Here is a 13,484-nt window from a genome sequence, read left to right as displayed (position 1 = left end):
AGGAAGGAAGGAAACGTGCACCTTAACCTCTACACCCCCGAAAGAAAAGAGTTGTGTCTAGTAGGTCATGGAGGGGAGGTGGAAAGTGTTGCCAGTGGCATTGACAGTGATGGGGGAAAGGAAATGGGTGACTGTGGGGAGGGGAAAGCATGAGGGAGCACAAGAAAAAGTGTGAAACAGCCATGCTGGCTAAAGCGAAAGTGAAATGAGAGCCAGACGGCCGAGAACAGGTGCTTCATGGGAGTGCGGTCAGTGGATGGGTGGAGATGCAGGTCAGCTCAGATGGACAACTGAAAGCGAACCCCAGCAGGCAGCATTGAAAATGCTCAGGACAATGAGATGAGTATGTGGCAGGAAGGATCCGTGTGTGTGGGAGAGGCTCCGAAAGGTCCTGCCACATACACACTTCTCCCTCCAGAATCACTCGTGAGCCAACTGCGTGCAGCTGAACTGCTAGGATGGCACCATTATACAATATTCAGTGACAGTGAATATATTTTCAGATTGTAAAGTGACAAAATGTGTTCACCCGTGAAACTAACAGTGATCAGATTTCCTTAATTTTCGAATGCCTTAGACTTCCAGGTGCTGCCCTGACATCCGCAGCAGGGGTGGAGACAGCCTGTACTATGGTTTGCCATATTGCGTCTGGTGGGTCCTCTGGAGATCCGATGCCTTGAGGGCCCTGGTTTGCTTTGGCTGTCATTCTGTGGGCCAGTTGTTCCCTCTGCGGTGACAGAGGGCAAGATTGAGGGGCTCACAGGCAAAGGGGACTCAGAGGGAGAGGGCAGCCTCTGAGATTCCTGAGTGGATGACTCAGGGATGTCCAGCTGCTGATCCTCCTCCTCCCCCCCGGTGCCTGAGGGCCCCAGCTTGACTCCTTGAGGGAAATGAGACTGAGAGGACATCAAGGTGCCCGACTTCCCTCTTGTGTTGCCATTCCAGGAAGATGGGATTGGGATGATACGGTGTGAAAAGCTGCCGTTGCGGCTGGCGGGTAAAACATTCTTTTTTTCCCATCCACTACCGCACGTAGCGCAAATCTGGGGCGATTCCACCCTCAGAGTCTAAAAACACAGGTGACTGCCATTTTCTCTGAATGTAAGTACCTTACACCTTCTCCCCAGTAAAAGAATCTCAGGCCCCCTTTAATGTCTAACAGCTTGCTCTCAGGCAGACTTCAGAACAGGTCATATGACCCCCCTTCTTTTATCTTAAATTAAAGGCACAATTCCAAAACATAACAATTTTATAAATCTCATAATCGTAACACAGGTGACAGGTGCCATCTTTGTCAAGGCTGGACAAACACATCAGATTCACAAGTGGTGGCCATCGCAGGCTCAGCGGGCACTGGGTCAGGTAGTGCCCTTCAATGTCCCCCTGTAAGGTTCTCAGGCATTATCGGGTGGTCTGCTGCACTCTCCATTACATGGCCTCCAGAGAGGTGTAGGCCTTGATGAGGCCCTGGAAGGGGTGGAGGGGACAGCTCATCGGGAGAGGAACAGGATCAGGCAGTAAAAGAGGAGAAGGATTTGGAGGCGCAGTGAGATAACATTGAGGTGCTGCTGCTGCATGATGAGGTGGAACCCTCCTGCCATCCTCCGGGAAGAGAACCTCCCTCCTCTCCCTCAAAGATGCCGGGCTACAAACCTCCCAGTGTCGCGTTGGTTCCCTCTGGTGCAATGGTAGGCTTTGGCACAAACTCTTTTCCTCAGGGCAACCAGCTGCCTCAATGATGGCTACTTTGGGTGCTTCAAACCCACCTTCATTTTTGGCCCATTGGCTTTAATAGGACATGAAATGCATCTCCATATCAATTAAGGTCTTGCTCCCATGAAAATCTAAACTTCAGTCTTTCCTACGAAGGTGGGTTTCTGACACAGACCTCCTCGTTCCTAGCTGTGTGATGAAAATCTGGTCCTATCCATCTATCCTGTTGAGGCAGTTGTTGGAGAATTTCAACATAGCTTTGGAGAAAATTTGTCCCAACTTACTAACTTGCAGTTGCTTGGTAGTACAGAACTTGATTATTTGCTGAAAAGAGAGACATGTTGCTGAAGCTTTTCATCTTGCACTCATCAGGACAAATGCAAGAATACCAAATTTCAAATGATCACAATTTATGCAATAGGAGAAAAGGGTGCTGATTGGTTGGAAAGTCGACTCTGATTGGTTAAGGCATTGGCATGAAGAAAGCAAATGGGAGCTCTGTAAGCTCCCAGGTAATTCAAAAAAGGCACAAAGCATGAACACATTAGTTTTCTTTGTAGAGGATGGGTCCCTGCATATGAATGTATGCCACTTTAAGTAATCAAAAATGGGTGGGCTGGTTGAGTACAGCCTGTACGTGATGTACATTGTGGGGCTAGTACATATGTGGATTGATTTGATCACTCGCTCATTTGGATGTTTGGCCTACGTACCTGGCATTGCACTGGCACTGAAATTCTTACATGACATTGCTCATTTGTGTGGTAGGCAACATATCTTTTGGACTGATGGCAGCATTCTGTTAGTGGGAAATATCACTTGCGTAGCAGCATGAAATGGCTTGCTTAACTCACTGTTCAAATTTTTCAGGTATTTTGCCTTTCCAGCGTAAACCAGGTTCAAAAGTGGTGGCTTTTGATCATTTGACAAGTTTGCACACCATGCAGTGAATGATGATCTGATCAGGATAGCCATTGTCCCACAGGATACTTTTGATGCACTCTATTTCTGCATCAAGCTTGCAAGGTGAAAAAATGATTCGGGCTCTATTTGTGAGATCGCTGATAAGACCAATCTTATAGGGCCTGGAGCTACACAAATCCCAATGTGTATTTTGACCAGTGAAGGTAGGCTTGTGGTAGACAGTAAATGAGAACCCATTAGCTGATTACTCAAGTAGCATATCAAGAAAAGGGAGCGTATTAGACTGCTCCATTTCAAAAGTGAATTTAAATGTAGGATAGAGCGTGGAAGATGTGGAAGTAAATCTGTAAACACAGCTACAGATTCAAAGATCACGAACACATGCACGAGTTAGGAGGTTAGGGCCCATGCTATCAAAAACATGTTTCTCCTGAAAACCAACGAAAATGTTGGTGAGCACTGGACCTAGAGAGGATCCCATGGTTACACGATCAATTTGGGCATACATGGTGCCATTAAAACTGAACTCAACTGCACGAGTGGCTAAGTTCATAAGTTCAATTAATACAGATTCAGAAAATGGCAATGCGTCTATATTGCCATGATACATGCCAAGGAAGTCATCAGCGAAATATGGAGGAATATGTTCAAGCCTTGCACCTCTTTTGAATTATCTGGGAGCTTGAGGAGCCTATTGTGCCTTGTTGCTTTCTCCATGGCAATGCCCCTGCCAATCAGAATCGACTTGCCAACTATTCAGAATCCTTTTCTCCTGCAGTATGAATTGTTGTGGGTGTTTGAAATTTGGCATTCTTCTGTTTGTCCTTACTAACTTGTTAGAGGAAATAATTATACCAGTGGATGATAGGAGTTCAATAATATGATATGGCTAGATTTTCAGAACACTTTCAATAAAACATTAAATTGACCACTATGGAATAGATTGCATAATTTGAATTTGTTGGTCAGACTGTGGATAGGAAACTAAGTGAAAACTCATAGGGAGAGTTCAGGAGGGGATTTACATGGGGGCAGGTCATGAATGGAGTTCCATGAGACCCTGGCCCAGGTCTTCTCTCCAAATAGTGGCAAAAGCTGAGACATTTGCTGCTATTGAGGATCACAATGGCATCAGAGGTTCCAGAGAACTGATTTATGCTAGAACCAGGAGCTTTCAATGCCTAAGAAATGACTCTGTGGGAACCCTTGCTGATATTCCCTTGGGGCATGTAAACATGTAAACTTGGGCAGTTTGCCCTATAATTACGTTGTTTTTTACATTGATTTACTTAGGGCTGCTCCTTGCAGGTGTAAAGCCTGCTCAGGAGCCCAACTCTAACTAAACCAGGTGGATGTCGAAGCACTCCAGCGCCCATGGCAACCTGACACAGTTCACTTGCCCCTGACACAGTTCACCTCCCCCCTGACACAGCTCACCCTCCCCTTGACACAATTCCCCCCCGACACAACTCAAACTCCCTGCCCCAATGCTGCTCACACCCCCAACACAGGTCAAAATGTGCACTCCCATATGCTGCTGACCATAAGATCTGGGTCTAAGATCTGTGACCATTGTTGTTTTAAAACTCTATTAATAACTTGGATGAGGACACTAATGGAACCGTTCAAAAATGTGCAGGTGACAGAAAAATGCGTAGAGTTGACAATGTAGTTCAAATATATAGGTTTCAGGTTGATTTAAAGACATTAAAGGAATGGGAATATGTGTGGAAGATGTCCTTGAATGTCTACAAGTGCAGTGTTCTGCATTTGGACGTGGGAGATTCTGTGCTAAAGTTACTGAGCAGAAAACAGACCTGAGGGATATCATGGACAAAAATTGAAGATCTACAAGTAGTGTAAAGAGATTGATGCCAAAGCAAATAGAATTTTGGGTTATACTTCAGAGACAATACATTATTAAATTAAAAACATTATACGCAGGCTATACAAGGCCCTGTTGTATTGCGCCCAGTTTTGGTCCCCAATTATGACAGGAAATATTTGCAGCTGAGAGAAGTTGCAGTCTCACAGCATTTTAGGGGCTGAAATTCTGCACTTGGCACATTGGACAAGCCAGCATATTTTCATGGTTGGAAGGTGTATTTACATTTTACATTACGTTGCAAATCTCAAAATAGGATCCTAATGCTTAATATTGCTGTGTATTAGCCCCACAATTTAAAGATTTGGAACTAAGAGCTGGAACTACAGTTCTTCTAAAGGAAAACATATTCTTTTAAGTTGCTGGAAAATATGTTGTAATTTACATATATGCTTAAATCTTTCTAGATGAACTTTACATAACTTTGTTATAAGTATCACCTGAAAAATATTGAACTTTTAAGACAATCTCTTACAAAGCTTTCTTTAGGATGTGATACAAGGTCAGCCAGTGTACTGTATTCAATATATCACATAACTGTTTCTAAATATTCTCATTTTATCTGCCCTCTGGCCTGCACTACAGTTTATAAAGTCTCAGGAGGTTGTATGGTTGTTCAAATTTGTTTCCACAGAAGTTCTCCTAGAAAGAAATAAGTAGAATGTTAAACATTTTATTACAGGAAATCACCTCTGTAGCTGAGAGATTAAAAGCCGAGGCTGATGAAATCCTGCTTATGGAAGACTTTACAAATAAAGAACAGATGGCATTTCAAAATGAGAAACTGAAGCTGATGTGTGAGGAGTTCTGGCTCCTTATGAAGGAACGAGCAACGTTGCTCCAAGAGGCCCATGAATTTTTTAACAGTGCAAATAAGGTTAGTTCCTGAGCCGCATTATATATATATATATATATATATATATAGAAAAATCCATGTTCTTCTGTATAGCGTGTCTTGTCTAAGTGAGGATTTTCAGTGAGGATGGTTGACCTTGATTTGTTTTTCTTTCTTCAGGATTGAAAAAGCGACAAAGTAACAGCTATGATTTTCATCTTCATAGCCCTGGGAAAAAATCAGTAATGCAATTAGCACTTTAGACATGACTAATGAAGCATTTCTGAGAGGGTTGAGGGAACTTGGGCTTGATACGTTAGCACATTGTTCCTTTCACCTCTGTGGAAAAATACTATAAATTTCCATGAACCTTAAAGGGGTCAGGAGATATGGTGGGCCAGAACCTCAACCTGTTATTTTAACATCACCTTGCTCTCATCTTAAATTGTGGGATGGGATGGTTAAAATGAGTGTGGAATATTCCCCATTTCCATATGGGCTCAGCCAACATGCCAGCCCCACAGTGCCACCTAAAATGCAGAGCAGCTGGTCACTGCTCCAAGAAGGAGCTTTAGGCCTTCATCATGCTAAAGGTTGAGTTCAGCATTTTTCTTCTCAGAAGAAACATTCTTTTGCAGATTTTCATCTTTGGACCTTTTGTAGACTCACTTTGAATCCACAACTGTCTTAGCAGGCACGCGACCCTCTGAGGTATGCATTGGAAAGGATTCCCAGGCCTTATTGGTTGGAATTTAAAGATTAAATCAGGACTTCCCAAGCTGTGGGTCGCAACCCCCAGTGGAGTCATGAGGCACGATTTTGGGGTCGTGAGCTCTGAGGTAGCAATGGCTGCCGTGAAGCTTGAACTGATTTCTGACAATCCTTGCAGTTTTTTTTGGTGAGCGTGGCCTAATGGACTACTGTCCGAGACCTAATGGCAGCTGGTGCAAAAAGCCTGTGAATAGGCAGGTCTTTGAGTTTTTTGGAGAAACCCAGTCTTTTCATCAACTCCCGCCACGAGGGAAATGGGGGAGTGGTGGAGAGGAGGAGGGAACGAGGGGAATATGGAAGGTGAAGGAGGGGGAGATAAGGAGTGAGGAAGGGGAGATCAAGGTAAAGGAGGGGAAGGTGGGGAGGTCAAGGAGGAGGTGGGGCATAGTCAAATCCTTCCCCTCCTGCTCAACCACTGAAACCTCCCCATGCCTCTCCCCCATTCAACAATTCTCATACCCCTCAAATTTTCATCCTAGGGGGTCACATGAAATCTGAGACAGTAAAATGGGGTCACACCAGGGAAGTTTGGAAAGCAATGGCTTAAATGCGATGGAACCCCTGGCAAATCTGGGACCCATACTGAATTCCGCACCCCTGCTTAGAACTACACTACACCCCACACCTTCCTAACTAACTGAGTTTCTAAGCTTTTTTTTCTCACTTCCCTGGAAACTTTACATGAAATTAGTTTGGGCAAACTTAACCCAGTTTGAAATGTATATGTGCCCAGATCACAAAATTCCACCTATTGTTATAAATTAGCATTAACGTGGCAGATGCATCCACATGGATGACTGGTGCAGGAAATCTTAACATCCAACCGGGACAGGAGGTTGGAATTAAGGAACATTTGAGCCAGTGTGCTACCTGAGCTGGGAGTACTCATTTTTGATGCAAGGTGCCAAAAGTGGAAGAAAATTTCATTATATCTGCAAACCAGAACTCTACACATTGATTAACATGAAAAATATAACAAATGGTGCATTTCCATAACAATATATTGCAGTAGCTGTCATGAAAAGCGAATAAAACTTAGACAGGATTGGCAGGGATTTTATTATGCATATATATCCCATGTCGCAAGATTATTAACAAGAGGTTAAATATACTGTAGTAAGGATTTGTAAATATTGGGAACTGTGAGAAGGATAATGGTAAACTTTAAGAAGACATGGAAAGGGTGGTGAACTGGGCAATCAAGTGGCAGATGAAATTTAATGCAGAAGAATGTGAAGTGATTCATTTTGGTAGGAAGAGGCAATATAAAATACTGCATACAATTCTAAAGGGGGTACAGGAGCAGAGTTCCTGGATTGTATATGTGCACAAATCATTGAAAACAGCAGGGCAGATTGCGAATGCAATTAATAAGGCATAAGGGATCCTAGGCTTTAGAAATGGGGGCAGAGAGTATTACAAAAGCAAGGAAGTCATGATAAACCTGTATAAAACAGTGGTTTGGCATCAACTAGAGTATTGTGTCCAGTTCTGAGCACCACACTTTCGGAAGGATGTGAAGGCATTTAAGAGGGTACGGGAAAGATTCTCCAGAATGGTTTCAGGGATGAGGAACTTCAGTTACATGGATAGGTCCTCTCCTTGGAGAAGAAAAGATAAGAGAAGATTTGATAGAGGTGTTCAACAAATTGAGGGTTCTGGATAGAATTGTTAGAGAGAAACTGTTCCCGTTGTTGGAAGGATCCAGAAGCAGATGACACCTATTTAAGGTGATTGGCAAAAGAAGCAATGGTGACTGAGGGAAAGACATTTCTATGCAGCGAGTGGTTAGGATCTGGAATGCACTACCTGAGACTGTGGTGCAACTCTTTCAGATCACAGTCAAATAAACTAAATTAGCAAAATCGGGGACAAAGTAAAGGACAGCATCTTAAAGGGAAGACCGTAGTACAGGCAGATTCAATTGAGGCTTTCAAAAGAGAATTGGATAATTATCTAAAGAAAGATAATCAGGGCTATGGTGAAAAGGTGGGGAGCAGGATTAGGTCAGTTGCTCTTGCAGAGAGCTGGCACAGACATGGCAGGCTGAATGGTCTCCTTCTGTGCTGTAACTATGCTATGATTCTGCACAATAAAACAAGCAAAAATTGGATTTTGCTCCTCTACTGCCATCTGGTGGATTTCCATTATAATTATTCATTTAATAGATGTGTGTCATTGTGGTTTGCAACAGCATAACAATGCACCCAGAAAAGTTCTGACTTGGAGTAATGCATGATTTTAAATGCAAAAATGAATCCTTAACACAGCCCAACTTACAATATTACAAGATACTTGCAGATTAGAATGACCATTCAGCCAATTATATTTCATCCATCAAAGAGCAGATGGTTGCATATAATCATATTTAACCAATTCAAGGGCTCTTTTCTGCCTCACTGTACTAGAAGGTCAATTCTAAATGTTGATTCCTGTCTTCACAGAGAAGAACTTTCTGATATTTGTTCAAAAGTTATGATGGTTGATGTGGAGGTTAAGGATACAACATTTATTGTGAAGCCTCAGAAGTAGTAACAAATCTGCACTTCTTGGCATATGTGGTTTCTATGTTTGTCAACCTTTATTAAGTCAGGGGATTGGAACCTCACTGGAAAGGCAGCATACATTGCTCAGCCCCTTATCACCCCTCAGAAGCTGTTGTCCCAGCAGCGTCTGCAGCTGAGGAATTCCATATTTTTCCGGGGACGCATAGAGTTCTTAGCCAGACCATGTCAGGAATGAAGTGTGTGTAACTGAGTCATCTGCGACCTCCATCCAAGCTTGAAGCATGGCTTTGACAGGACCATGTGTATGGACTTGTCTCTGCCAAGAGATGTGCAGCCATTTCCCTTTCCTGTAGGTCGGTCTGGAGGGAGTGTGCCAGATGTGGTGGCACTTCCAAGGTGACATTTGTTGAGGCTGAAGAAATCAAGAAATCTTGCAGGGGCCTCACTCTGGCTGAAATCAGGATACAATGAGGGTCTCACGGGCATGCCTGGCACATTGCTCCATCACCCTGACATCTGCAGCTGGAGCTGTGCCATGCATCACCTCAGGGTCCACTGATTCTTCCCCTTCATCACCGTCTGAGGATGACTTCAGCTCCTCCAACTCCACGTCTGACAATTCCTCACCTCTTTGCTGAGCCAGGTTATGTAGGATGCAGCAGATCACAATGATCCAAGAGAATCTTTGTGGTGCGTACTGCAGCACTCCACCTGAGCAGTCCACACAATGGAACCTCAACTTCAGCAGTCCAATGGTCTGTTTATTGATTCCCTTGTTGAGGCATCGGCGGCTTTGTACCTCTCCTCTGCTGGGCTCTGTGGGTTCTGCACAGGTTTTCTGAGGATATCCACTGCCCCCCAGAAGCCAACCCTGCAGTTGTACAGGGGAAGCATACAGCTGTGGCACACGAGAGTGACTGAGGATGTACGAGCCATGAGAGCTCCCTGGGAACGAGCACACATCTGCAGGATTTGTTTTCAGTTGTCACAAATCAGCTGCACATTAATGGAATGAAACCCCTTTCAGTTTATGGATGCTGCTGACTGTTTCCAGGGAGCTCTCAGAGCCACATGTGTGCAACTTGGGAAAATCCAGCTATGGAGCCAAATCCAACAGCTCTGGCTGCCTAGTCCTCAGGGTCAGTGGTGAATCACCCAAAATCATCAGCCCTTTTGAACATGGCCTTGGTGAACTCTCCTATGGATCTGTGTGTGGCTGACTGGGAAACGCCCCGCATGTTTCCCCATAGAGCCCTGGAATGACCAGGCAGTGTAGAAATTCAAGGCCACAGTGACTTTTATGGCGAGTGGCATAGGATTGCGTCCCATTCCATGGGGCTGTAGGTCTTTCTACAGGAGCTGTCATGGGTCAGTGACTGACTGCTGTGACACCCTCAGCAATCTTTGACATTGTCTCTCTGACAATTGCAGGTACTTACCCCGCATGTGATATATTTGATTACATGCGGGGTAAGTACCTGCAATTAACACACACTGACCCCTGGTTGTCAGCTTTCTGAGCTGCCTGAGACTCTGCTGCCAAACCTAGTTGTCCTTCTGGCCATTGCTGCATCTGACGCTCTGCCGGTTCCTCTCCTCCTCTGCCACAGTATCAAAAAGCACTGGGTGCACGAGACCCTTCCTGTCTGCCTGAAGTGAACTGCGAATCTGGTCAGCATAATCTGTTTGGCCTTCCTTCCTGACTTGAGGACTGTGGACCAATGGGGATCCCTCTACAGTGTGTTGACCACACCCTGGTCCCCACCCACACCACAATAGCCAACTCCTACCTCTTGCTGCTGTCGCAATTATGTGTTCCGACACTCCCACTATGGTACTAGAGCTGCAGGTCATCATTCTGCACCTTTCCTCAGTCACCTTCAACCTTCCCTCAATCACCCTCGACCGTCTCGCTGACACCCTTGCCCTGTTGTTGGTGACCCTCAAACCACTCATCATCACCCTTAATAAACCATATGTGAGTGCAGAGCTTCCCCATGTCACCATCCAGCTGCCCTCTCCACCCCGGACCTTTGACTTGCCAACCATCATCATTGACTCTCCCTCTATCATCCTTGACCTGCTCTTGGTTAGCCTCGACTCTCCCAACCTCATCACTGACTTGCCCTCAATCACCCTTGATCTCCCCTATATCATACTTGATCTGCCTTCGGCAGAGATTGACTTTCTCTGTGTCATCCAGCTTCCTCCCTCCATTCCCCAAGATGCTTATTAGGGCCACCACGACCTGACCTCCCTCCCATGGACAGCTATTCCCCGACCAGCCTGGACAACAGCCCCCCTCTCTTTCTGTGGACGGCCATGCCCCAAGTTTCCTGGACAGCTGCCACTCTCCTTTCTACAAGAAGAGCAGCTGCTATCCATTCCAAATCCACCAGGATTTCCACACGCCGCTTTTGACCATTTTTGAATCTGAAGGCATGTGGTGTATTCATGAGTATGCACGACGTGCTAAAGCATTAAAAATAGGTTCCTGCTGCTTGCTGTTGGGAACCATGCTCCACCAACTTAAGGCACCAACTTAAGCCCAAACTATCATTCTGCCACCGGAAGCTGACTTTCCGCCTCCTGCACAATGAAGTGCCTCATTTCCCGCTTCTGGGAACACCACTAGATTCTTCCCAATGCCTTGTGCACTATAATACCAGAGATATTAGGAAAAGTGAAAATAAATTAATGGGAGGAATTGACTGTATTTAATATAAATTAAAGAAAATGGTAATAGAGAAATAATGAGATTGAAGATTGACAGATCTCAAGGACCTAATAGGTTTCTACCCCAGGGTATTAAATGAAGTAGGTAAGGAAATTGCAGATGCTTTAGTCACAATCTTAGTCACAAAGGGAAATGTCCCTTTGATATGAAAAATTGCCAATGTTGCTTCATTAGTTAAGAAAAATGAGATTCGGAAAATAGCCTTCTCCAAACCTATTAGTCTGATATCTATTGTGATGGATTTATTTGAATCTGTTATTAGGGATAAAGTGACTGAGTGCTGCAGCAAATATGAATTGATAATTCAGCAAAGATGGGTAAAGGGTACATCATGTCTACCCATTCTAATTGAAATTTTTGAGGTGGTTACAAAACCACCTATCCATGGATAGCACATACCATCTAATGCTAGATAAAGGAGTATAATATGGACTTAGAAAGAGAAGAGTCCACCCCGTTTTATGAATGGTAAATCATGTTTGACACATCTATTAGAGCTTTTTTGAGGATGTAACTGGCAGTGTGGATAAGGGGAAACCAGTAGATGCAATAGATTTTGACTTGAAAAAGGTATTCAATTGGTGCTATGTAAGTTGTTACACAAGATTAGGATTCTTGAGGGTAATATATTAGCTTGGATTGTGGATTGACTTATTATAGGCTGAACTATTCAAATGGCCAAGGGTGGTCTAGAAAATTAGTTTGTAGAATGTTTTTGTGACAGATTCCTGGAGCAATGCATTGTGGAACCAATTAGGGAGAAAGCTATTTTAGATCTAGTATTGTGTAATCAGGCAGTAATTTCACAGTAGAAGATCCTCTAGTGATCATAGTACAGTTGAATTCCATATTAAGTTTAAAAGCGACATATTCTAATCATAAGCAAGAATCTTAAACTTAAACCAAGCCAATTGCATGGGTTTAAGGGAGCAACTAGCTAAAGTTGTTTAGATAAATAGATTAAAAAGTCACGGTGGTAAATAAACAGCAGAAAACATTTAAGGAAACAATTCAAAATGTTCAACAAAACTGCATTCTATTGAAAAACAAAAACACAGCAAGAAAGATCCACCTTTGCTTGCTCAGGAAATTAAGGATAGTATTAGATTAAAAGAAGAAGCTTTTAATGTTGCAAAGAACAGTAGCAAATCTGAGGATTGGGAGCATTTTAGGAACCAGCAAAGGGCCACCAAAAGATTGACAAAAAGGAAAAAAGATAGAAAATGAGATTAAACTGGCCAGGAATATAAAAACACATTGCAAGAGCTTTTACAGGGATATAAAAAGAAAGGAAGTAGCTCAAGTAAACGTTGGTCCCTTAGAAGCAGAGGCAGGAGAAATTAATATGGGTAATGTGGAAGTGGTAGAGACACTGAACAAAAAAATTGTGTCTGTCCTCACAGTAGAAGACACAAGTTGCTTACCAGAATGAAAGGTAACCTTGGTACTAAAAAATAATGAGGAAATTAAGGCAATGAAGCAAAAGTACGGGAAAAATGTAGGGCAGAAATCTACACCTCACGGCTGGGCGCATGCCCAACCCCTACAGCTTTAAAATATCACGAGAAGACATTGGGTGAATGTCCCAATGTTATCCCACACGTGTGCAATATTCAGGTCAGCGGGCACGCGTGAGTTTTGGAGCCACGCCCACCATCAATAAAATGGCCACTTAAAGCTATTAAAGACTCAATTGATCCTGATTTTACTTTGCCTGTGCGATTTTGTGCTTGTCGCACGGGCAAAACGGGTAGACAGGCAGCCCATATTTTGCAAAACCTCATCCAGCAGTGGGATAAAAGGATCAGCAGCATTGCCAGTGTGAGCAATGAGGAGTTTAGGAGATAGTTTGCTGCTGGTTGCTTATTTGAACTTGACAGATACACTTCTGTTCTGATCTTCATTCTTAGCATTTCTAGGCTTCATTTCAGGACTCATTGGTGTACCCAAGGCCCCAGGAGGATTTTGACCGTGTGGAGCCTTCCAGGTATGAGACAGCCTTCTGTTACCCTGGTAATGGGGATTGTGGTCTTCACTGGAGGCACCTCCTCTGAGGAGGAAGAGAGGGGCGGAAGGGAAAGGAGGCCAGGTGCCCCAATGTAGCTTCCAGGG

General features: G+C 43.9%; 1 protein-coding gene across 1 annotated transcript in view; it reads left to right on the top strand.

The window, feature by feature from the left end:
• ttn.1 (titin, tandem duplicate 1) overlaps positions 1–13,484 on the top strand; it is a 685,821-nt gene that overhangs the window by 64,213 nt on the left and 608,124 nt on the right. Inside the window, exon 7 of the mRNA XM_041201521.1 lies at positions 5,205–5,399. Within this exon, the coding sequence (XP_041057455.1) occupies positions 5,205–5,399 (195 nt within the window). The remainder of the gene's footprint in view (positions 1–5,204; positions 5,400–13,484) is intronic.

This window comes from Carcharodon carcharias, chromosome 12 (assembly GCF_017639515.1).
Source record: "Carcharodon carcharias isolate sCarCar2 chromosome 12, sCarCar2.pri, whole genome shotgun sequence".
Taxonomy (NCBI): domain Eukaryota; kingdom Metazoa; phylum Chordata; class Chondrichthyes; order Lamniformes; family Lamnidae; genus Carcharodon; species Carcharodon carcharias.
The sequence above is the reverse complement of the archived record's forward strand: the minus strand, read 5'-3'. Positions and strand labels throughout refer to the sequence as shown.